Source organism: Alosa sapidissima, chromosome 17, assembly GCF_018492685.1.
Source record: "Alosa sapidissima isolate fAloSap1 chromosome 17, fAloSap1.pri, whole genome shotgun sequence".
Classification (NCBI taxonomy): Eukaryota; Metazoa; Chordata; class Actinopteri; order Clupeiformes; family Clupeidae; genus Alosa; species Alosa sapidissima.
The window spans coordinates 1486434-1513737 of NC_055973.1; the positions used below are offsets into that span (position 1 = coordinate 1486434).

The 27304-nt window shown below is 40.1% G+C and overlaps 1 protein-coding gene across 1 annotated transcript in view; it reads left to right on the forward strand.

Moving 5' to 3' along the window:
• Nucleotides 1-27304, forward strand: part of LOC121688440 (enoyl-CoA delta isomerase 2-like) — a 51997-nt gene that overhangs the window by 17240 nt on the left and 7453 nt on the right. The window contains exons 3-10 of the mRNA XM_042068064.1: nt 3722-3884; nt 4455-4553; nt 4932-5114; nt 14729-14798; nt 15991-16093; nt 16221-16341; nt 18917-19006; nt 20099-20242. Coding sequence (XP_041923998.1) covers nt 3722-3884; nt 4455-4553; nt 4932-5114; nt 14729-14798; nt 15991-16093; nt 16221-16341; nt 18917-19006; nt 20099-20242 — 973 coding nt within the window. The remainder of the gene's footprint in view (nt 1-3721; nt 3885-4454; nt 4554-4931; nt 5115-14728; nt 14799-15990; nt 16094-16220; nt 16342-18916; nt 19007-20098; nt 20243-27304) is intronic.

Consider the following 27304-nt stretch of genomic DNA (forward strand, 5'->3'; position numbering starts at 1 on the left):
CGAGAGATCCCCTCGACCAGACAGTGAAGTGCAGCACCGCTCACGGATGGATGGAAGGATGTCCGATCACTGATCTATAAAGAACAGTTTGTGTTTGATGTGATGCCCAGGTAGGGCAAAAGCTAGCCATAGCAAGCTCCCAATGGACAAACGTCAATGACATCAGCTGACTTAGAAGCAGTAAAAAGGACTAAGAATAACACGAAAACTATCAAAAATAACGTAAATAAATAGGGAAAACATTTAACTAGATAAACCAATACAAAAAATAAACATGACATTACATAAAATTACGAACATTACATAAAAACATGATGCCAGACGGAGCAGCGTGTCTTGCCAGCGCCCCTGTAACCTAGCAACTGCAACTGCAAGTAATTAATATTCAGTTTCAAAATGGCTTCCAAACTTTGTTTTACCGTATGACAGGGAAAATGTGTTTTTGTGGAACAATTTGGTTTAAATACTAATGACATTTCTGAAAGGTCTAGCTTACTTTAATATTTATCTTAAGACTTGAAAAAATATGCCAAATGAAAAAGTTGATCATTTTTAAACATTTTTAATAATTTTAACCCTTTGCAGACCGCGCCGAACATTCCATTTTTTCATACTCGATGGCCTTATGGCACAAAAAGGCTTATTGTGTGAGTATGCTACATGACAGAGATATAATTTACCCACCATTATAATCAGGAGAAATAGCCCTTTTAAATGGTAAAGAGCCACACCCACTGGAGCTTAGGAGTCCCACATTAGGCAGTGTCCCACATTAGGACAGTTTAGTATTAGGGATGCACGATATATCGGCGGCCGATATATTATTAGCCGATAAGTGAAAAAATGAAAATATTAATATCGGTCTGATAACAGAATTCTGGCCGATAATTTGCGCAGATATTTTTTAAAGTCCTAATTTAGGCCTACGTAAGGTCCGTCCTGCTACACTGAGCTACTTGAGCTTGGTTGGCTATACTTTTTCCTCAATATAATGTTAGTGGTGTGAATGTATTTCACCACTCTAACAAAATCTGTGGATATGCGTTCATTTGGGAATGCATCTCAAAATCCTCTCGTGAATGATCCGCCATTTAACCTTAACAGAGCGGAGCTAAGCCCTATCTAGAGCCGTCTTGTGCTGGTGTGTTTGCACTTTACCACGCTGGTCGGGGAAACAAATAAACAAACTCGTTAGTGGGACAAGTACCGTAAAACTTCAAATAATAGCCGAGTCTCAAAGAGACGCCTGTTTCTTTTAAACGCCTGGCGTGGCTACAGGTTTGAGTTAAAGGCCGGTCTCCAGTAGAGGCCTGGTCGTTTTTTTAGTTTCGGGTTGTATTTAATCTTCTAAAACCCGTCAGATCATCTGTTTAAAGCCCAATTCACACCAAAGATTCGCAATGACACGAAACCGTTACAGAAAGGAGGTTACAGCGGTGTAAATTAGATGTTGCACGCCATTGCAAGCCGTCGCAAAGCATTCACCATGTGTGGTCACAGTTGCAAGGTTTTAGAATGTTGCATCAAGTTGCTGGTTAATAGAATGTTGAAGCTCATCTCGTCGCGAATCTTTGGTGTGATTTGGGCTTATGTGTGGTGCAGACTGCGCACGTTATGATTAGATGGCATTAAAAGACTGCGGTGGGGAAAAGCCAGAGTTCCAAATTGTATAACTTTTTTTCAATATGAACTATGCCTATATGTCCGACTTCTTACCGTCGGCCTTGTTTGCCTTGAGTGTTTTTATGCTGGCAACACTCTACTCTAAATGCGTACTGCCATGGCCATAAAGAGAAAGAAGCCAGAAAGGGAATTTACTTTAGACTAGGCTAGGCTGTATCAGAGCCCGTCTGCGGACATTTTCTGGCTATAGACTGGAATAGGTTAATGATGTAAAGTCAAGTGCGCTTCTAATGGGTCTGGTGTGCGCACGCAGTTTTTATTGATGAGTCGGAGTGGCAAGTGCTGCGCATAGTTGCAGTGGAATGTGGCTGCCCAGCGCGTTATAAAACTTCTCACTCTTAGACCTACAGTACTCGTACACGGCGCTGAAATGGCGTATTTAGCTGTCTACATTCGAAATCGTCGGACATCCATGATATTTTTGACCAGGGGTGCTGAATAACAAAATAATGTTCCCCGCGCCTGGAAGTAGGCTATGATTTGAAATGTAGACTGTTGTCAAATTTGTCAAATACAATACGGGAGAAACGATATGGTTCATGGTCTCTCATGCCGTTTCATTCGTGCCAAAGGAGGGAGAATGAAACATTACACGTTCCACTTTTGCATAAATAATTCCTGAACGGTTTTGGTCAGGGCTGATAATGCAACTGTATTTGACAAAGGATCAATATAGGCTATTTGCTAGTGACAAAATATGAGCTTTCAGTGTGATAGGATCTCTTTGTAAATTACGTTTGATTAAAACGTGTTTCATCTGTTCTGGCTATCCCCGCTATTTGGACTCACTCAATGAACAACATCTCAACACTAAATGAATGATGATCCGTAATTGTCATCAGATAGCCTAGTCATATAGGTAGACATTCAGTGTGTTTGAAATAATTAATTCGATAATATTTTCCATCTTTGCAGAGGAAAAGTTTTGTGTAAACGGAATTAAAGGCCTGTCTCATATAGACGCCTGTCTCTAATACTAGCCGGTGCAGTTTGGCGATTTGGGAAAATAAAAGCCCGGGCTATTATTTGGAGTTTTACGGTACATAAGTAGGCCTAGTTCTAAGTTGTGTTTTAGTATTATATTTGCATTACTTTAGCTTGGGTTTTGTATTATTACCTAGAAATATGCTAAGTATTCGTGCTTCAGTTCCAGACAGGTCATCATAATAAGTTATTAAAACCTTCGGGGCTAACGCCTTTCATTTCTTTCACATAAGATACAGTCTGAGGAGTTGCAGCTTTATTCAGTTACCCGCAGTTGAAACTAAACCAGAGTTTCCCTCACAAACTCTGATTTGGTCGCTATACTGTAGCTTATTCCAAGCTGAGCCGTTTATGAGCGTTTAGTCCTAAATGAAAACGATTCAAACTCTCTAGCCACTCACTCGCAATTCACTGACGTCAGGTTCACTTAAAGGAGCCACACATACGGTAGGGCTAGGCTACTGTTATGTTGTTGACTGCCGTACTATTGAGGACTATTATGAGTTCTGTCCATCATTTGGTGGTAGGTAAAATTACTGCAATAAAATTATGCTTATTAAATGCTTTCCCCAAATCACTTTTCACAATTTTTTTTCAAGAGTAATATTATCGGTTATCGTATCGGTATCGGCCACAACAAACCAATAAATATCGGTTATCGTTATCGGCCCTAAAATTCCATATCGGTGCATCTGTATATGGCGCAAACAATGGAGCCTCTTTACACAGTAGGAATAGTGCAAGCATTTTTTATTATTATTGACAGACAGATCTCTTCTTTTTTTCAGATTGCACATAATGTGTTATCTATTTATATGTCTTTTTTTAAATATTTGTTTTTCTAAAATTATACTTAAAAAAATCCCAATATATCGCACAGTATTGCAATAGATTGAATCGTGACCCATGTATCTTGACGTATCGTAACGCCAGATATATTAAAATATTTTGCATTGGTGTATCATATAGTTGTGAATTTAACTGTAATTGTGTGCATTTCACTCTATTTGATGTATTTTATTTGATAAATTTACTCTTTCATTTATTGCATCAGCGCTGCAAAAGTGTTTGGCTGCCACAGTGTTCAACTGCATGTAACCGGATCAGCCATGGGTGTTTCAATGGAAGACTTCAATAATGCTAAGAAGAAGCTGTCCAGTCTGAAAAATGATCCTGGCAATGAAGTTAAACTGAAAATATATGCACTCTTCAAACAGGTGAGATTTGCCTACACCCACCAATGCAAGTTCTTATCAGGGATGCCAACAGCGTGCAACAAAGCCAAGTCAGAGTCCGTTTTGCAGTCTTCTTAGAAACTACAATCTGACTACATTTTTGAGGCGCGATTGGATACTTCCGCTGAGTTGCATCCGGATGTGTTCGGACCGCGACCAGAAAGTTGGATATTCGTTTTTTCCGCAGAGAAGCACTAGGGGGAGACGAAGCACCCACCAAACGACCCAAAAAGTGCTGTAGAACCATCAGAACGACTCTCAACCTGCATAATTAAGGTCATTTTTGCTAAAATTGTTGCAAAGGGCTTCTTTAAAAGCATCTTATTGACCTAAAATCATGTTGCTTTACTTACATGTTACAGTTTATTTCATAAGAATGAGAAGATGATTTTCTTTAGCCTTGAATGAGTGGTAGTGGTAGAGTAGATGGACCCAAAAAAGTCATGATAGTCATGTGGGCCAGATAAGTCATGTGTGCCAGGTAAGTTATCCTTAATTTGTATAACTCAGTGTTATAAGTTATTGATTTGATAAGTTATTTTATTTGATTAGGCTACTCAAGGTACCTGTAATACACCTAAACCTGGCATGTTGGATTTCATCAATAAAGCCAAATGGGATGCCTGGAAGTCTTTGGGATCTGTGTCACAGGTTAGTACCTATGTCATCTTCAGAAATATCGACACTTATAAACTCTCTTTATTAAGTCAAGTTTTGGCTTAAAGGAGTTAATTTTTTTTATTTATTTATTTTTTTTTTTAAACATAGATCTCTGTGGGGCATGAACATAGGGATAGGGCTCATGAACATGCCCCTAGAGTGTAGTGCTATAGCTGCCTGGAAGCTTTAGTTGTTGGCTGTAGCAACTCGAGCTAAGTAGAACCGATTGCTTGCCTTTTTTTTCATACTGACAGTACTCTGTGACATTGAGACAGACATCTATGTGAAAATCGTCAGAATTCTCCTTTAAGTTTTATTCAAACCTTATTTGAAGTCCTAGAAAAGAAAACGCCACTCTTTGTCTCTTAGGAGGAAGCCAAGCAGCAGTATGTGGATCTTATTTCTTCTTTGGAGACAGCAGAACAACCTGAAAGAGTCGCCCAGCCCGTACATGGAATATCCTCCTACCAGACACTACTGGTATCTACACAGGACAAAATCACTACCATTACCCTGAACAGACCACAAAAGAAGAATGCCATCACAGTTGAGGTGAGACATTTTCATTAGGATTTTGGTGGAATGTTTTTGCAATGCTGTCACAAAAATCACGTATTGAAAAAGAAAATCCGGTCTAAGAACAACCCAGGGTCTATTTGTCTATTTTTGGATGATAACGATGGTAAATTTGAGTTTAGGACCAAAACAACAAAATTGTTGCTAGACCTGGGGGGTATTCCATCAACCTCGCTAAAGGCCAAACCTGGCTTATTTCGACAAGTCTCGCTAATTTTAGTGAGAATTCCGTTCCATTAATGAGGTTAACGTGAATCCCAGCTTGGTAACCATGGGAATTTATGCCACAGAACTAACCTGCTCCGTAGCAGGTTAACTTTCAAGCTAAATTAAGCTGTGTTGCAAAAAAACCCAATCTGTCGGAAAACGAGTCCAAAAAGATGGTTTCTTCAACCTGTGCTCTCGTCACCTGTAGCCAACTTTAAAAATAGAAGTAGGCCTATAGAAATGTTTTTTTCCGACAGTGCACCAAGCATGGATTTACACATTCACTAGCTCCAAAGAATGTATGAAGATTATACGATTAAAAATGTTTTAACTTCACATGCGTGTGGTTCTAGAAATTGTGCTACTCTGCGTCACTTACGTTCGGTGGTGGTGTAACGTGCAGCGAAACGGCATAGGAAAGGAATTCCATTTTTGCGTGTTCGCAGGTTCGCTTCCCATACGAAGTATTAAGGCTACATTGTTTATAACCTTGATAATGGCATTTTTAGTTATAATCTTGGATGAAAGACATATGTCTACTGCTGATAAAGGGTCATGCACATTTGGTAGGCTGTTCAGTGACCGCTTTTCCAGTGCAAGCCAAAGGATAATTATTCTGTAGCCTAGGCAGCTAATAATTAAAACTGCTTCATGTGTCAACGATTGTTCATAATTATAAAATCAACTGTGTGCTACACAGATTAAATACTAGGCATAAATTAAATTGAAAGCCATTGCATTTCAAACAACTTTATTTCAAACACTTTGGGACTTATGGGAGACAATAGGCTATTATGTTGATACTCATTTATTTTATGACCACCTAAACCTAGACAATAATTTAGAGTGAACTCTTTTAATATAAGAACGTAGGCTAATAGATAGTTTTGAATATATGCCAAAGTTGTATTTGAGTTTATACCATTTATTCATTCACTCGTTTTGTTCAAGCATAGACTATAGTCTATGTGTTCAAGAGTGAAGCCAAAGTCAAACTCGCAATTGATTTCAAACCATTAGCATTGTTGTTTTAAATGTATGCTTTCATTATTCTCCAATTTCTGTAGGCAATCTATTTTTTTTCTCTCAATGTTAAATTTGATGACTTTCGATGAAAATCCTGTAGATGGCGCTTGCCTATCGAACAGGAATCGTCTAGTATTGTCTTAATTTTACGACATATATCGTCTTTTCGTCAATCTACTGTTTTGGTCTACTTTTCTACCTCGTGCACGAGCAGAGATGAAGCTGAACTAAACCTTGCTTAAATAAACAAGGCCAAGATGCCGCTAACTTGAGTTAATGGAACGGCTTCAGCCCCAAGTGAAAGTCTACGCTAGTTCAAGCCAGGCTATTTCTGTTAAGCGCCGCCTTTATTAGCGAGGTTGATGGAATACCCCCCTGGTGTTTCCCTTTAGGCTTGTTGATTTGAAGTTTTTGCATTGTTTCACGAGTGTCGGGGATTTTCCTGTAGCACCAAAAGTGCGTTTGGCAACTTACTTTAAACTACCTCAGTGTAAAGTGATCCACTCATTTATGTTTCATTAAGATTAAATTGTTCTTTAAGTTACGATGTAACAAAGCCAATTCCATTTTTGTTGGCCTAGCCAATATTTGGCAAACTCAGCTAGCAATTCTAAGGCTACAAACTGTAGGCCTAGGCCTATACCAAATAATATAAATCAGGGCTGATTGCCCATTTTCACCAAATAAGATAATAGGCTAATAACTGTCATTATTTGCTCCGCTCTAAGATGCCCCCGGGTGCGTAAGTAAAACAAAAGCGTGCAACTAAGCACTTTTCTGCCTGCGCACATTCTGCCCTTGACTTGACTTGACTGTCTTTTTATGTGCCATGAAGACAGTTATGTGTTTGGGAGGAGCTACTCCAAAATCAGGTGTTTCTTATGTTAGCAACTCTTGCGCTCATTCTGCCACTGACTTAAGCACTTTTCCAACTAAGCACTGCTGAGGGCTGTATTAAGGTCGAGTGCCACTACAAGGTGAAACAGCATGCATATTGTTAGATGCCGACAGTAGGCCTAGTTCTAAATACCTGTAGGTTACACAGAACGTTACAAATTAACATTATAGTAATAGCTTAAAATGCTTAATTCCCATTACAATGTCACAAGGTGGAATATTTCTTTTCTTTCTATTTATTATTATATTTTTTATTTGCCTTTTGTATCTTTTATTGTTCTTGTTCTGTTATTTTGATTATTGTTTGTTGTATGTTTTGTAACTCAGTCAATTTCTCCCTGAATAAAAAACGGTTGATGATGATTGATATTATGAGAAGCAGCTGCCATTCAAACTTTATTTCTCAACAGTGAGTTTTAAATTATGAATCTACACACCTCAGGCACGTCTTGAGTCTTTGTAAACTATTTGGATATTTGATTTAGTTTTTTTTAAAGTATATTTAGTATTTTAGTATTTTTTTTTTTCTACTGTGTCTATTGTGCAGTGGAGTTTTTTTATATTTATATACTTATATTGCTTTTTCTGCTGTAAGTGCATGTGCTGTGTGATGTCTGTATGCTACTGAGATCAAATCAAAGACTGGTTTGTGTTCTATCTGGATTTCAGAAAATATAAGAAAGTGGCCAATATTGAATATTTAATTATGGTAACACTTTATATTAAGACACACATAGACACACCATTAACTAGCTGCTTACTAACATGTATATTAGTAGCATACTAGCCATTTGTTAGTCATTATAAGTCACTAATTAATACCTTATTCTGCAAGACCTTATTCTACCCTTACTAGACCCTTAATTAAGAATTTCCCCTTTGTAAGCTCCTAATTACCCCTTATTCATAGTTATTTAAAAAGTTGTTGCATATGAATTATGACCTAAATATGCATGGCTTAGTATGGGGCTTGTAAGGTGGTAGTACCACAAATATGAGAAAAGGCCAAGAGTGTCTTTTATTTTATTTCGGTATTGTCTTACCTCAACAAGGCTACAGCTCCTTGAAAACAATCAGATATAACTCTATAAAATCTGTAAAGTCTATAAAAATACATTTTTATAGACTGTAAAGTCTATAAAAATGTATTTTTATGTTGTATGTGGCTGCTGTGCTTGACTGAAATGTAGACTATTCTTTTTTTCATTTCAATACAGTATATGAAACAAACCTCAGTTTAGATAATCATATTCACACATTTTGTTGCCTAATTGACAACCATGACCATGATAATTGATAATATAAAATGAATGTGCACCTTGAGCAAATTATAAAAAATCTTTCAGAATGGTTTCCATTCTTGAACTGCATCGAATTGCATCACATCGAATCGTACTGAATCGTTTTTTATAAACATGTATCTTTTCTTGTATCGAATCATGCCCATGTATCTAGATGCGAATCGTATCGTCTTTTACATGAGAGATTCACACCCCTAATATTTATACTCATAGGCTCTTGATTTATTTTCCTTACTGAGATAAGTAGAAACACTCTCACAAAAAGCAATGAACAGAAAATAAATCCCTTCAGGGTCTGAACAGCAGACCTCACAAGTCTGAAAAATCATTTTGGTTATCATTTTCAGAGCACCCAAACACCTTGTGGGAATATACAAAGATTTTTTTAATATGTTTTTCTCTATTCTCCATGATCACTGCTTTTTAAAAACACCAATTTGACTTGTCTTATGCAAATCTTTCTTTTTTATTTTCCACCCTGAACATGGGCAAAATGCCCCATTGACATCAATATGTTTTATAGTTACCACAGTGCCACTTGTGGTTGTATAGAGTAACCTGTGGTAGCTCTATACAAAACATATTGATCTCAATGGTGCATTTTGCCTATGTTCAGGGTGGAAAGTGAAAAAGAAAGATTTGCATAAGACAAGTCAAATTGGTGTTTTTAAAAAGAAAGGATCATGGAGAATAAAGAAAAAAAATATAAAAAAATCTTTGCATATTCCCACAAGGTGTTTGGGTGCTCTGAAAATGAGAAATCAAAATGATTTTTCAGACTTGTAAGGTCTGCTGTTCAGACCCTGAGGGAATTTATTTTCTGTTCATTGTTTTTTGTGAGAGTGTTTCTACTTATCTCAGTAAGGAAAATAAATCAAAAGCCTATGTTGAGTACAAATATGTCTTCTGAAGGGCTAAACAGAGCCCAGCCAAAAACTCCAATAAAATTTTGATCAATTTGAGGGACAGCTATGACCATGCAAGATTACCCAGATCAAACGTGACGATTTTGCTACATACTATTCCTATTTATGTACCAGCATGCACAATTTGAGCCTACTACATGGTTTAGTTCTTGCGCTGTGGGCTTGTGAACTTTGACAAAAAAAAGAGGCCGAACAAAATCGACACCCCCCTCCCCCTGTAAAACTGGCTGTATCTTGAAAAGTATTGATCTTACATTAGAGTCATTTTACAGTGTGTCACCTGGGTAACATAGGTACACCTGGTATTTTTTTCAGAATTTTTTGAGACCTAAGTGCGTGGGCCCTGGTTGAATTGACGTGGAATGACCCATAAGTAAGTCTTTGTAATGCAGAATATGTTCCCTATTCTAAAGTTGGGTCTAAAATCGATTTTTGTATTTGTGCTAACTTGGCTGTCTGCTTCTTTTGTGCGCTGTAATACACTTAAAAAGTGTGAATAGGAGGCAACTTTAGTTTAGGGAACACATGGGGGTTAATAAGTGCCAAATTAATTCTGAATTAAATGTGAACAAAGACCCAACTTTAGAATAGGGAACATATTCTGCAGGGCACTGGAACATGGGGGGCGGGGGATATTCACTTTTGCAACATACCTCCATAGTAAAATCGTAACGCCGGAGATTACTATACATGCAAAATGAATTTTTACACGAAGAAATGCATTAACATCTCGGGTCTTTCTTACTAACTAATGTTAACATGAATAATTAGCTAGGCTAACTTACACAGTATGCTTACAAAATATTAGTTTATAACATCGAGTAGGTGGTTGCGTGCTTAGCATTTTTCTACGAAAACAATTTTAAGATAGTTAACGTTAGGTCTTGAAAGCCAGTTAGCTAATGCTAACTGCCCGGTGCACCTGCTATAGCACGCTTGAGTTGGAAATGGCGGCATGGTACATGCAATAAAGTTCGATACTTATTAAACTACACCTTTTCCATGCCTTCGTAGTACAAACGTCACGTGGAGATTACTAGTCATGCTAAGTTACATGGAGAAGCAATTTTAAGATAGTTAGCTAATGCTACGTTTTTCTATTAGCAAGGGCTAGCTTCCATTTTGCTGTAAGGTATCGTGTGAATGAGTTGTCAGTCAAACCGTGTTTTACGACTATTTCCATATTATATTTCTAAAAATACAACCCAAACCATATTGAATCAACAATGAGCTGCTAAAGAGAGGTTCACTCACCAAAACGTCTTTGTCAGTTGGGAATATCTTTCCAAGTCAGGAGAAAATGGCTGTCGGTCATCCTCACAGTGAAAGAAAGGTCACCCTCACGAAAAATTACTTCGAGGAGCGGTTAGGTGTCAGCGCATGCGCCATTTACGTGACGCAGCGTGAAATGGAGGTGAACTATGATAACTAGTGGATATGACAAGAAAAAATAAGTTGTACCAATTGTCATTGGTTTTCACCACTAAAACCCAAATATATAAGTTATCTGAACAACAGAGTTAAATTGAAGTCTACTTGGCTAAATATTACAAGTTAACATAACTAAAAGGGAAAATATTTTTTTACAGTGTAGGCAGCCAAACTTTTCCTCGTGCCCTGTCCATTATCATCAATGTTAAGCATGTTGTTTGACAGGCTTTCTAGTTGAAAAATTGTGGTAGTGACAACATTGCTGACTGCCGCAATCGCCTTGTCTAATGCTAAATTAGATTTTTCAATACTCCGAATGAGACGCCTCTGCACACCACATTGGCTATAAGGCATATTAAAATGAAATCAGTTGAAAAACAAAGACTTGAAGACTTAGACTAAAGTTGAGACCTCTAAGCTTGGACCATATTAATGCTTAGTAGACTAATTTCAGGTCCCTAACAACCGTCGTTTAGGACGAACTCGGAGGACAAGCAAACCCAGAGCCGTATAGCAAGATATTGAAAGAAAGACGCAAGGTGCTTGAAAATGGTTAACTTTTGGCAGAGAAAAGAAGACTGAATTTCCCCTGTGTGGTACAGGAGACATCAAATTTTTTTGTGATGTGTCCGTTCAAAGCTAAAAATGTAAAAAGTTGACACTCCATTTGAGTCGTTTGTTGTAAGAAAGAAGACATGGGCTTGCAAGTAATGTTATTCCATAGGCCTACTATAAGGTAGCCTAGCTTAGCTAATCCGTCATAGGCTACTTTCCTGTCAATTAACATCCAGCACAATGCATTTTGTGCATTGTATTTCAGCCAATCGTTCAATGTGTGGCCAGCAGCATAGTCTACTTTATCAAAGTTTATCCTCTGACCCTAGGGGGAAATGATTGTCCACCCCTGTCATTATGTAGCCTTTGAGTAGGTAATGTTCTCACTTTAATGTAATTATAAACTAATTGTTTGTGCAGTCGAAGCCCTAACATTTACATTAGCCTAAGCCTAACCTAACTTTAACGTTACACTGACTGGCCAAATGTTTAGCCTACCTTCCGTACAATCTGTTGCTTTTTCATAGGTAAATCCGCTACACCTCTAGATGAAAACAATCCAGACTCGGCTACACCGAAATATTTCGGCAATTTGTTTTTATTCTTCATCTTATATCAAGTTCAGCCAGCTTGCTTTCTATGCGCTGTCAGTGTAAACAAACTAGTGCTTGTCCTCCGAGTTCGTTCTTGACTCGTACGGTTGTTAGGGACCTGAAACCGGTCTATAGGCAGGCAACATTACGGCTACACCCTAGCAACGGCTACACCCTAGCAACACCCCATCCATTGGATAGCTAAACAATTCAGTTTACTGTGAAACACTGAGGAAACTAACAAAGCCATAATCTCAGACAGTCCAGAGTCAATCAATCACAAAAATAAACCAAAACCTCTCTGCTGACACTTCAGCGCATGTCCAGGTGAGAAAGATTCAACACCAAACTCCACCTAAAACACTGGTGATGACCTTCATAGGACTTTGCAACCTGATCCCACCAGCCAATGGTCTACATGGCTGTGAAAACTCAGTTTTGGGCCGACTTCATAATTTGGTGTCTCAACTAAGAGACTCCAACCTCTTCTTGTCTACCAGGCCCAACCAACTCAGCAACTGCAAGAATGCAGACCTTTTCAAAGTGGCATTGCTACCTCCTTGTCTGGAGACAACAATCAAATTACCAGTGGAGTGAAACAATTCTGGAGAGCCTTTCACCAAGTTTTCAGTTAACTGTTGCGCAAACTCCAGAATCTTCCCTGGCTGATGATTCACTGTGACCCACTGAGGCTGAGCCACCCCTCTTTCAGGGTCAGGAGCATCAACAAAATCCTAAAAAAACACATGTTCCACAAATAACGGGCAGCCGTGGCCCACTGGTTAACACTCTAGACTTGTAACCAGAGGGTTGCCGGTTCGAGCCCCGACCAGTGGGCCGCTGAAGTGCCCTTGAGCAAGGCACCTAACCCCTCACTGCTCCCCGATTCGCCACCGTTGAAGCAGGCAGCTCACTGTGCCGGGATTAGTGTGTGCTTCACTGTGTGCTGTTTGTGTTTCACTAATTCACCGATTGGGTTAAAATGCAGAGACCAAATTTCCCTCACGGGATCAAAAAAGTATATATACTATACTTATACTTAAATAATCCAGCCCCTGTCTCACAATCCCCCTTCACTTCTGTAGAGAGACACCTGTTACTTAATTACCATAGCCAGTTCCCTGACCATCGCCACCAGCAGTACAAGCTGAATTCAGCCCAAGTGCAGACTCATGGTCAACCAAAAGGAGCTCTCCACTTACTTGTTCGGATTCAAAAAGCCAAACACTGTACAAAAGATCAACATGGATCAATTAATTTTTCAAATGGCAACTCAGAGCCACCCACAGGTTTATCTTCAGGACCCAAAACTCTCAATCGGTCACTCAAATGCTCAGCATCCCATATACTATCAGAGAGATCAACAGAGGACTCCTCCTCTTTGCACTTCATAACAGGGCAAGAGGTAGGGTAACCCTCAGGCACCACACTCCTCTGCTAGTGCACCATTAAAGATTCTGACTCACAGTCCTTCTCTGCACTCCTCAGGAGAATTACAAATATTTTACAATTACAAATATATTCTAATCTACACCATTGGCTATTCAACCAGAAAGCGCCTGAATCGTCTCAAAAGTTTAAAATGACTCCATGAATTGTACATGCAGCAGAGTGCATAACGGCACAATAGATTTGTAATTGAAAGACATAGTAAACATGGAGCGTTTTTACTGGTGGAATATATTTGTAAGTACAGGACATGTGGACAATACTGAATATCTCACCTGAAGTCCCATTCTCGACTGCCCTATACTGTCACCCTATCTGGATTCCTGGCCCATACAGCCTAGTGACCCATCACCTGCCTACGACAATTCTGCCCGGATTCCTGGCCCGTCTGCCGACCCACCACATGCCCCTTCCCTGGACAAATCCAACGCTGGACTATTTGAACTTTCTGTCACTAAATCAGGATTAATGAATTATCAAACCAGATACGTAATCACCCCACCTCTTGTAACTTTCAGCTCAAGTGCTTTTTAACACCATATCTTATTCTCTACACCTGACTATCATATGCATTTGTCATGTATACAGACCTTACTGTCCTGTATTGACCTATAGGCAGATGGGTCAGGCCCTTGAGTCGTGGATCTGCTCGAGGTTTCTTCCTATATGTATCTCCAATTCTAGGGAGTTTTTCCTCGCCCCTGTTACCCATGGGCCTCTCTCTTTCTTTTCTTTTCTTTTCTTTTCTTCCTTTCTTTCTTTTTTCTCTGATTGCCTACATTCTGTAAAGCGCCATGATACATGTGTAATGTTTTGGCGCTCTATAAGCACAATAAATTGAATTGAAATTGAATATTTTTTGTCATTGTTTTGAAAAGTCTCAAATCAGTTTTATAGTTACAATTCCTGACACACACACACAAAATACATGAGACACATTTGATCCCCAAGGTGGTATAAAGGTGTACCTGCAGAAAAGATTTCTGACTCTAGGACAGCTTTTTGTGCGTAGAGCATTGATAGGTAATTGTAGAATATTTGCCACCTGTAAATAGACAACAATATACACATGTGAGCAATGTGTTCTGTTAAAGTTAAAGCAAATTCTTTTCTGTGCTCATGTAATAGAATTTACTAGTAAGGAAAACAAGTTACAGGATGTCTACCTCTAATGCTTCTTCACTTGTCTATGCCATTTTTCACAGATGTATAATGAAATTATCAAAGCACTGGACCAAGCTGCTAAAGATGATTCGGTCATCACTGTCTTCACAGGTAAAGACATACAAATGTGTGGCTGAAAATATCAACTTCGACCTCAACTTTATGATATTTTGACTTTCACTTACTTGAACTGCATCGTATAATACGACAAGACATTCATTTATCATGTAAACCGACCTTACTGTTCTGTACTGACCCTAGACAGGCCCTTGAGTCGTGGATCTGCTCGAGGTTTCTCCCTACATGTATCTCCAATTCTATGGAGTTTTTCCCTGTTACTCATTGGCCTTCTCTGATTGTTTAACACTCTGTAAAGCGCCATGAGACATGTGCAATGTTTTGGCACTTTATAAGTGGTATTAAATATGAAATTGAATTAAAATTGTTGTCTTGAGCTAAGATGTACCAATGCTACCTTGGCATACAGTGCTGCCATAAAGATAATAAAACCCTTAAGATTTTTAAACATATACTTTGTTATTTATTAATTCATTAATTTAAAGTAGCGCTATTGGTCCCCCTTATAATTGAGAAGCACAATAATAAATGAACCTGTTAATATAACACATGTGTCTGCCTCTATGGGAATTTAACATAGGGGTGTGTTTACTTATGCTCCCTGAATTTTAAGGTAGAACATTTATTTATTTATTTATGATTTATTTACGATACATTATTCACTCACAAAGAAAAGTGTCCTTGAAGGTTGGATTTTTACTCATTTTTTTATTAAGGCATTAAGATCAATTTCCAAAAGATGATTTTTTTTATTCCTCTTTTTAGTCAACTTTAGCATGGGTGTGCTAACTTTGTAACGTGACTGTAAAAGATGATGGATGAGTTGACACCATCTCTCAAACAAAAATGTCTCTCAAAAATGTTGTGGGGAAATTGTGATTGTCTGGGAGTACTTAGGTGCTGGTAAGGTGTGTAATTTGAACAAATTAAAATGAAGGGTATAACTCTATTTCATGATAGTTTTTGAAAAAAAATTTCAAAGTTGTGTTTGCCCATTCTTTTGCCATTCTCTGTGGATAGCACACCATTCTCATCCTACCTCAGCACTGCGATCCAGAGCACAATAATGGCACGTATTTAGAGAAGTAGATGTAATTTAATGAAATTGTAGATGAATCCAGAATGAATTTCTGTAGATAAATATATGTGCTTTATTTGGGGTAATTCAAACATTTTGAATAGGAGTGTGTGTGTGTGTGTGTGTGTATCTCTGTCAATGACTTAGGTAGTGGAGATTACTACTGCAGTGGAAATGATCTCACCAATTTCACCAAAATTCCTGAGGGAGGGATGGAACAGATGGCCAAGGATGCAGGAGAACTGCTGAGGTGAGAGACATATAGTATGAACAGATTAAATGCTGTTGGATTGTTAAAACTGAAAGAAAGTATTGACATTACAGTTATGATTTTAATGTGATGCACTGACAGTTTATGTATTCTTTGTCATTAACAGACAATATGTGAAAGCCTACATTGACTTCCCTAAGCCTCTAATAGGTGTTGTAAATGGTCCTGCTGTGGGAGTATCAGTCACTGTGCTCGGCCTTTTCGATGTGGTGTATGCCACTGAAAGGGTGAGATGTTTCTTGATTCACACAATAAGTAAAATTGCTTAGACCCCAAAGGAGAGCCTACTGCTGAAAACAGCTTTTCTATGTTTAAAGATATGCATGTTAATATCTGTGGTTTATCCATTATTTTGACCTACTTTTTGAACTAGTCACTAGTCTCTTAACATCATGGGTCAGCACTCTTGCTCACAGCACAACACTTGCAGCACTCTTACTCATAAACAAATGCTTATTGCCAGGAGACTACCCACTGAATCATCACCCACAATTAATCATCAAAAGATTATGTTTTATACCTGTTTTTTGTCAACTTTACCCAAGGTGGCAATAATTCTGGAGGGTACTGGGTAAGTGCAGTCAATGTAGCCTTGTCTAAAACAGCCTAGGCTATGTTACACAATGTTACTCACTGCCTATTACAATGGGAAACGTCTGGTAGCCAAAACACCCTTCATCCTCTCTCTCTCTCTCTCTCGTATGCCCACACTCAAACACATGCCTTAACATTTCTTACCTCGGCTCTCTGTAAACTTGCGCAAAGTAGCATGTTGATATTACTCTGCTTGCTGACTATCAGATAAGTTTTACTGGTATAACCTAGAGAACTTTAGAGAAAACACTCATAAAATGCATTCGCAAATTAAAGCTGCAGTTGGCAAGTCTGACAGATTGATGGGACTTAGCCAAAATTTTGAATGTTTACAACTCTCATGCCCCTCCCTCACTACCACCGAGCACCCTCTCATCGAGTTTGTGCTCGTCAGTGTGCACCAGACTGTGATTGACAGTCAGATCTCACACAGCCCTGCTCTGATTGGTAGAAGTGCTGTTTTTTTTTTTTTTTCTAAAACCGGCTGATTTATGTTGTTCTGTCGGAGCATAGTGTCGGTTTTAGTGAATATGATAAAAAAAAAAACCTTGCCTACTGCAGCTTTAAGAAGAAGACCGGGATAATTCCAGTGGGGTATTTTTGTATCCAATCAACTCTGGTTTGCTTGTGCATTTGAGACAGAGATGGAGAAGGAACAGAAGGGGAAAATCTCACTTTAGCCTAATGCAAAAAATCCTCAGAGCTTTGTTAAACAGTGTTGTTCTTTTTTTTTTTTTTTTTTTTAAGAAAAAAGTGTCCCACGTCAAGTGCTTTTTTGAAAGCTGATCAATTACAGTAATAGTAATGAGATGTTTATGTCCCATAACAACTTGTAGAAATTGAGATGGTAGCGGTGGAGAAACTTATTACGATCAACTTTGAGTACAATGAGCTATATGAGACATGAGAGTTAAACTATCACCATTCGTTCGTGGAGTTAAGCTAGACATGTCACAAATTTCTTGGTCAGTGTGTGTATGTGTATACACTTTGTTGAGCAAAAGACTCTCAAATGCTTTTTGCTGCCAGTGATTTTTCTAATCAAATAACAGACACCCTGGCCAACTTTTCTTGTCAAAGAAAGATGCCAAGTGTCAACATGGCCCAGTGTTTCCCCTACTATGTATTCAGCACTGGCGCCGCTCCTAGAATTTAAGCGCCGATGTAAAAAAGGTCGCCTAATTAAAAATAAAAAAACACGCAAGTGAATTTCAGCAACAGCTGCCGTCCGTTCATCTCCAGGTTTGATGTCAACAAATAATAGTAGGCTAACGCTAAAGGCGCAGTCAGGAATTTCACAGGAAATCACATTTGTTTGTGTTTATGTTTAAGTTTATTAGCAGATGCAAACATAGCCTATTATTTTAACCAAGGAACCAAATTAAACACTTCAGTTAAGTCAGTCAATTAGGGTATTCCAAACTTTTGACAGGCATAGGCATGGATGGATTATGAACCCTTTAGACACAGCAGCAAAAATGTTGTTTTGTGAGTTTTCCCCTTGTTATTATATTTTTGCAACGTCTTTGACATATTCTGGTCACGGTAAAATATTATTTTAAAATTACGATAACGTTGGTTCTACTTAATGGATCCAAAAACCAATTAACTTAGCGTAATCCCTGAACCTTCCCCTTTCGATAGTCACCAGTGGATCCATGCCGCTGGAATTCTGAGGGTTAATGTCTATAAACTTTGCGCCTCTGACCCTCCGTTTCCAAAATAGGGCCCTTAATGTTTTTGGAGATCCTGTTCATGAGTGGTAAGCCTTCAGCCACACACCAATGGGCACTTCTAATATCACTGATATCAGAGTTATCGCCTTAGTACCAAGATTTCAAGGTTACCAAAATATTAACAATATTAACCAAGATGTTTGGGATTTACAACTTTTGAAAGTCATCTAAAGCATTACATGGTGTTTTGAATAGAGCTAAACGCAGTTAAATATTTGGCCCCCAGCAACTGAAGGTTTGATGTATACCCCTGAACTTGCTTTTGAAAAGGAATGCTCCCACAAGTGGTACATTTGGGAATTCTGCTATACTTTCATTCAACTATTGAAGTAAAAGTATATCACAGGTACCTTTGGTTAACCTTACATGCGATGACCTTGTTTGAAAGCTGGCTACTCTCAGTGTCTGTTATTTTTTATCATGAAAGCATAATCATTTATGATAACAATTACATGCATCTTAACCCTTACAGGCAACCTTTCATACACCATTTAGCCAGCTTGGACAAAGTCCTGAGGGGTGTTCGTCCTATACCTTCCCAAAGATGATGGGTGCTGCAAAGGTATGCACATATCAGTCATGCTAACCATTATTTATAGCAACATAATGGTGCTCCAGATGGTGACAAAACTTCTTTAGCTGTCAGTCGCCAGTGGCAGCTGTACCCCAGACTAACACATATCCATTAGCCAGCTTATATAACATCATGATTTCACAGGGTTGAACTTTGGCATGTGCTTGTCTATATTTGCAAAACTCGGATGACTTGCTTGATCAAAGTAAACATGCACTTCTTGCAGGGTTCAGGCTTGGGTTAGAGCAGCCTAACTGCCCCCATCATGCACTTGTCTTAGGTATGGTACCACACTGCAACCACAACATGGCTAGAGGAGAGGACAGGTTTAAGTTAACATTAGGTAAAAGGCAGTAGGAATTAGTTCTCTAGTGCTTTATCGCTCTATGGAAACCATGCTACCTGTCTGGTAACAACTAGTTGGTTTTCTGGTCTTCATTTCAGCTCACTAATGTTGTGCATTGTGGATTTATCGCCATTATCATCCCAAAGGCGAACTCTATGTAGAAATAGTATAGTGTATGGATAAACAGAGTGGAGTTCATTTTATTGTTATTGTTAGGGCTACACAATTTAGGGAAAATATCTAATTGCAATTTTTCTGACATGTATTGTGATTTGCAATATGATTTTTGAATGTCAATTAATTGATTCAGTTCAATGTTCCAAATGTTTTTTTAATTTGTGCCACCCCTGATTGGTGAGCATTGGTGTCATTTGATATTCCTTTGCATATTTAACTAGGTGTAGTCCTGCCGATGGATTTTTTTTTAGTGCAGTGGTGTCATCCCACTTGTCTTGTTTCAGTATGTCAGTGTGAAAAAAGTATAGGCCAAATAGCAAGTTTCAGCTTGATTCATATAAACTGAGCTGGGATATTGCCTACTAAAATGAGAAGAACATTCTCATAAACAATATGGGAAAATAAATGTGAGATAGTATTCTGAAAAATATTTGAAACAGAGGTAACTGTGCTCATCATATAGTACCTTTTGTTTGAAGATAAAGCATTATGTCTGAGATCTAGTCAGTTGGCAAGCTCTCAAACCACAACCACACATTGTGTTTTTCCCATTTTAGGCTAGTGAAATGCTGTTATTCAACAAGAAGCTCACAGCCACCCAGGCCTGTGAGCAGGGTTTGATTACTGAAGTCTTCCCTGACAGTAGCTTCCAGACAGAGGTGTGGACAAGACTGAAAGCTTATGCAAAACTGCCTAGGAATGTGAGTACATTTATCAATCAAAACACTATCACACCTGTGCGTTATCCCTTGCCATATGTTTCATATATATTACATACCAAAGATGGAATATTCATATCACTTCAATCTGCAGAACCAGTTTTCTGAAATGGTTAGAGTTAACTGTGTTGTTTATTGTAAGCACAACACAGGATTGGCACGATTAGCACATTAGCGATTTACTTGAAATGAAAATATACACAGGTCGCTGTTAAGGGTTACGGAATTAAACATGTAAAAGTTACAACTATATGCTCCTTCAATAATTGTACAGGCTGAATAAGTATTGACATTTTATACAGTGTCTTTGATATGCATAAAATGTACGCCAAAAAAATGTAAGGAAATTGTTTACCTGGTAAAATTACCCAATGAGTTACATTTTTTAGGTAATTAGTTCACACTGAAAAAATAGAAATCCAAATCGGTAAGGTATAGGGATCGACCAATATGGATTTTTTAGTGCCTATACCGATACCGATTTTTTTTCCATCAGCCTTAGCCGATGATCGATACAGGCTGCCGATTTTCTTGAGCCGATATTTGGAGCCGATACTGCTTTTGCTCCCTCAATTTACATCATACAAATTACACATAATTACAGAAATAATGTTATTGAACTTATGGATGGGTGCACTGCATATGGTTAACTGTGCAAGGGTAAAAGGCTTTCATCAACATCTTACAACAGAGCATTGCTTGCTGACATATTATAAGACATAATTCAGTCAAGTCAAGTCAAGTCAAGTTTATTTATATAGCACATTTCATACACAGAGGTCATTCAATGTGCTTTACATAAACAAAACCAAACGATAATAACAAATAAAAGCATAGAAGGGCAATATAGTCAAAGAATAGTTAAAAGGTAAAGATCATAATAAAAAGAAAACATAAAACACAAGGTAAAATCATTTAAAAATAAAGAATAATTAGTAAGCAAAAACAAAGGCAAAAGTAGTAAAAAAAAGTAATAAAAGACAAAGTAGAATAATTATCGAGGCAGATTCAGAATTTGTAACTCGGCACAGTTAGCAGAAAGCGTCTGAGAACAGTTTGGTCTTAAGTCTAGATTTAAAACTGGCTACAGTTGGGGCCTTTTTAATGTCATCCGAAAGTTGGTTCCACAGCTGAGCCGCATAGCAGCTAAAAGCTGCTTCACCATGTTTAGTTCTAACTGTAGGTTTTACTAGCAGGTTTTTCACCTGGGACCTGAGAGGACGAGAAGCTGTGTACTGCTGAAGCATGTCTGACAAGTATTTAGGTCCTGCTCCATTTACTGATTTATAAACAAGCAATAGTGCTTTAAAGTCAATTCTGTGACTTACTGGAAGCCAGTGCAAGGACTTAAGAATTGGAGTAATGTGGTCAGTTCTTTTAGTTTTTGTTAGAGTCCTAGCTGCTGCATTTTGTATCACCTGAAGCTGTTTAATAGTCTTTTTAGGAAGGCCTGTGAACAGTCCATTGCAGTAATCAACCCTGCTGGAGATAAATGCATGAATGAGTTTTTCTAAGTCATGTTTTGACATCAGCCCTCTGAGTTTGACAATATTTTTGAGGTGGTAAAAAGCTGATTTAGTTATCGCTTTCATGTGGCTGTTGAAATTTAGATCACTGTCAATTAATACACCAAGGTTTTTAACAGTATCCTTTGCCTTCAACCCTTTTGTGTCAAGGAGAGTGGCAACCCTAAGTCTTTCCTCATTTTTACCAAATATAATTACTTCAGTTTTTTCTTTGTTCAGCTGAAGAAAATTTTGAGACATCCAGGTGTTGATTTGTTCTATACACTGACACATAGATTCAAGAGGACCATAGTTGTTTGGTGATAGAGCTAAGTAAGTGTTCTAGTCTGTGTAGTAAAATATTGTGATCAACAGTGTCAAATGCTGCACTAAGGTCCAGTAGCACTAGGACTGATGTTTTACCTGAATCTGTGTTGAGGCGTATGTCATTGGAAACTTTAATGAGAGCTGTTTCAGTGCTGTGATTTGCCCGAAAACCAGACTGAAAGTAATCAAAATACCCATTTGATGTTAGGAAGGTGGTTAATTGATTAAAGACTACTTTTTCAATAATTTTGCCAATAAAAGGTAGATTGGATATGGGCCTGTAATTGTTTAGCATGGAGGCATCCAGGTTATTCTTCTTGAGAAGTGGCTTTACAACAGCTGTTTTCAGTGACTTAGGAAAAGTGCCAGACAGCAATGATACATTTACAATTTGAAGGACATCCGCCGCTATGAGGTGAAAAACAGTTTTGAAGAAATTGGTAGGCAGAGTGTCTAAGACACATGTGGAAGGGCTGAGATTCTGTACCGTTTTTTCAAGTGTTTCGTAGTCTATCAAGCTGAACTCTGACATCAAGTTTAGTTTCCCTCTGTTGCTGGAAGTTCAGGTTGTTGAATTTGTAATTGAGCAGATATGTTGAGTCTGATTTTGTCAATTTTACCTTTTAAAAAAGATGAAAACTCATTGCATTTATTAGTTGAGAGAAGTTCAGGCGCTAATTGTGAGGGGGGATTTGTTAACTTATCAACAGTTGAAAATAGAATACGAGTGTTATTTGAACTTCTATTGATAATGTTAGAAAAGAAAGACTGTCTTGCTTTGCATATTTCAGAGTTATATGTGCGGAGCATCTCTTTATGGATTTCATAGTGGATCTGAAGTTTGTATTTACGCCATTTTCTTTCAGTCTTCCTACACTCTCTTTTTAGAAGTTTAACTGCTGGATTTTTCCTCCATGGTGCTTTCTGTTTGTCCTTAACTTTCTTGAATTGTAATGGAGCAATGTCATCCATAATGTTTGCCATTTTTGCATTAAAGTGATCAAATAAGTCTTCAGAGTCTGACAGTTGACTTGACTTCACTTGTCTGATCATTTATGATTCTCCTTTTTACCATCATAGCTGTGTTTTGAGTGTGTGGGGACATAGACACATCAAAGAACACGCAAAAATGATCAGATAAGGCCAGGTCTTTAACAGCTGTAGAGACATCGAGACCCTTTGTGATAACAAGGTCGAGGGTATGGCCGAGAGAGTGTGTTGGCCCCTGTACATGCTGTGTTAGGGAGAAAGTATCGATTAGTGCAATGAATTCCTTGGCATAATTGTTTTCAGGATTATCCACATGCAAGTTTAGATCCCCTGATATAATAAGACAGTCATACTCTATGCAAACAACTGATAGCAGTTCACCTAGCTCTTCAAGAAAAACTTTAGCTGAATGTTTTGGAGGCCTGTAAATTGTCAGTAATAAAATCTGAGGAGAAGACTTAATGCATGCACACAGATATTCAAATGAAGTAAAGTCACCGAATGACGACTGATTGCACTGAAAAGACGTCTTGAAAATTGTGGCTATCCCCCCACCTCTTTTATTTGCTCTGGTAGCACTCAAAAAACTGAAGTTTGGGGGAGCTGATTCGATGAGAGTAGCAGCACTGTTTGCTTGATCTAACCATGTCTCAGTTAAAAGTAAAAAATCAAGGTTGTGTGTGCAAATTAGATCATGAATTAAGAATGATTTGTTTGAAAGAGATCTGATATTTAGGAGTGCTAGTTTTGTTAGTTTAAGTGTTGGGGAAATATGATCCATGGGGGAAATCTGAGGTTGATGTGGTACGGGTAGGAGATTGGACTGGTTTACCCTATAAGCTCGATGCATTTGTGTTCTATTTCTTGTCAATACAGGAATAGAGAATGTCATGGGCTGTGTGTTCAGGTCATCACAAAATGTCCTTTGTCCACACATTTAAATAATTTAAGAAAACAATAAGCCTGAAAAGTAGCCTAGCTATTGAAATAACCACAAGTGCTTGATTTGTAATTTAAGACTGCATGGTTTAAATTTTTCTGTCTATATTTTTCTAAAAAAAAGCTGCCAGATTTGTCAACCACAGAACATAAATCAGCAGAGGAAAATAACGCGGTGTCAGATGTTTCTGTTCTAAACGGCATCAACGTTAAAAGGTTTGAAAACATATCTCTCAAAGTTTTAAAAGCTCTCCTTCAGGTAGCGCAGCACTCTCATATCGCTGTGATGTGTGTGTCCCACTGAGTGAGACAGATAAGACGCACACACAAACTTCTGTTTGATAGCTGACGAAAACTCAACCACCATTGAACTGGATAGATAATGATAACGTTAGCAAACGGCTCTAAAAACAAGTAAGGCATACACGGTAGCCTACACTTAATGATGTTTTCTAAACAAAGTTCGGGTGGAGCCTTCGGGATGATTGACAGCAATTAACTCACCCACTGCCGCCGCAGGGTAGGCCTATTTAAGCCGACCTCCTTTTCCATACGTCACACGCTCCGACGTTCGCGAAATCATTCAGTCTGCGTATTGTTCGCTTTGACAAGACAGCTCTCATGGAACTGGAAATCCACGCCTCTTCCAGCGATCTGGAGGACAACTTCGTCCCGCCAACACCTGACACCCAGGGCCCTCCGCCGGGCAAAAAATAATCTTATTCGTTCCCCTCGCCGCCAGCGTAGGGAATCAGGGACACAGGGTCGCAGAAGGTGCTCCTCTCCTGCCCCCGTGCGGGGCAGCATTTCCCGCTCAGCAGCCTCAACTCGCGGCAGCACCAGGACCCAGCGCCAGCAAGGCGTCGACCCTACCCACTGGACAGTGGCTCGCATCCGCAGCACTCTCCATTCCCGCGGCATCGCATTCCGTAGGTCGGATAGGAAGTTCCATCTCCTCTGCCTTCTAACGCAGTCGGATAGCCTGGTCTTTTCGCCCTCCCGCTCCCTCACTTTGTTTTCCTCCCCGGACCAGGAAGCAGGCTGCTCTTTCTGGCATCCCGGCGCGGTTCCTTCCGCCGGCCATTCAGCTGGACGAAGCACACACCACCAGCCACCTCGCAAACCGGGCACACCGACAGAACCTTCCGGCACCACACGCTTCAGAGCGTATCATTCCGCTGCTTCAGCCACAGCCACTGCCACGTCAGCGGCTCAGGCCCATTCCCGCCGACTTTCTTTCCGCCGCATCTCCGCCGTATTTCCGGGTCCAACCCCACTTCTCCAGACGGCCCCGGTAGCGACAGCGTCGCTACTCCCCCCACCCCTTCTTTCCCTCCCCCATCCACCTCCCCTAGCCAGGACTCGGTCCAGGGCTGCCCCACCTCCAGTCGTTCCGACGACTGCTCCCTCCCTCCCCCTTTTCCCCCTCCCCTTTCCATTCCGGGAGCCACGTCTGTACTGCACGCCTCAACTCACGAAGCGTCAGCTCGAAGAGTCACCTCGCTAGCTCCCCATCTCTCTTATGAGTTAGCGAGCACCTGGTCTCAGCCGGCGCCGATAGCGACAGCGTCGCTACTCCCCCCTAACCCTCTTTCCTTCCCCGTCCCACTTCCCGCGACCCTGTCCCAGGTTGCTCCCCTTCCGGTCACGTCAGCGACCGCTCCCTCCCTCCCCCCTTTTCTCCCTTCCCATCTCTTCCCCGGCTCCGCGCTAGACCAGCCCGCCGCAGCGGGTCATCAGCATTCAGCGAGTGCTTTGGATCACGACGTCCCATTCCGGCTTCCAAGCTATTCATTAGCCACAGCAAAGGCCCTGCCACCGCCTCCCCACGCTGCAGCATTCAAACCACCACCCGTCACAGCGTCCACCAGGAACCTCATTTTGTCAGGTGCAGACGTAGACCTTTCTACCATTCTTCCCTCCCTTCCTATTCCCTCTCATAACCGGGATTTAGTTTGCGGCAAACTGGTTTTGTCTTTAAAACATTCTGGCCCAGCATCAAAAATGCTGTCATTCCCCGAGTTCACCGTAGCTTTTACCAACTACACAGAAGTCGTCTGTTTCGTGTTCCCCAGTCGACGCAAAGAGCTAAATGACTACCTGGCCATCATCGCCGGCCTAGCCGTATCCTACGGGGGAGCTCATTTTCATACGTAGGCTACCACCGGCTGTTTTCAGCAAAATGCGCTGCCAGAGTCGGCCTCTAGAACCAAAACCCCTACTGGGGCGCGCTCGATATGGAGCTCCATAACCGCGTTTTCCTAGGACTTAAGCCATCTTGTCCCCTCTGCAATAGCCCCAGTCACGGCGCGGTCGAGTGTCCACTAGTCAACTCATTCCCCAGGGCCGCCCTTTCATCTCGCATCTCCTAAACTGCGCTCAGCAACCCCATCTCTCGAAGACGTCGTATCTCTAGATGCCCAGTGTCTGGCCGATATCAAACTCTGGAGGATGTTTTAGACGAATGGATGGTCTGTGCATGTTCTACGACGACTGCCAATCATCTCCAGAAGAGCTCCAGTTGTACACCGACGCAGCCCCCTCAACAGGCTTCGGAGGCTTTTTCAAAGGGCGCTGGTTTGCATCCCCGTGGCCACTAGAGTTCAGAGAGCTAACAACTGGAAACGAATCGTCAGCCGTGTTCGAACTCTACCCCGTAGCCATCACGGCCCTACCTGGGGGAATGAGTGGACCTCCAAGAGTGTGCTAATCCACAGCGACAACGAAGCCGTAGTGCACGTCATTAATAACTCGAGCTCAAAATCGCCTGCGCTTTCCCCTCTTATTAGGCGTCTAATCTGGATAGCAGCCAGCTACCAGCTTATTATAAGAGCCGCGCACGTCCCCGGTTTCCACAATGAAATTGCTGACTCTCTCTCTCGTCTTAAATTCCAGAGATTCAGAAGCTCGGCTCCAGAGGCGGACCCGTACCCTACTCCACTCCCCAGCTTTTCGGAGACCATCTTCCCATAAACCACCCCCTCAGCTATCTTCAGCCCATCACGGCCGACCTAGCCCTTCAAGCCCTCGCACCCAGGACCATGCAGTCCTACTGGACTGCTTGGTCGTGCTTCAAACAGTTCCACGCAAAGCACTCACTACCATTTCCCAGTTTCGATGCAGTCACCATATCATCATTTGTATCATCATATCATCGCCCACACTTCACTCGGGATCAAAGTCTCTTCCATTAGAGTCTACCTAGCTGGCATTCATTTCTTCTACAAACGCCCCCACGGCTCCGAATGCCCCTTCTCCGACACCAGGATAGGCTTGTTAATTA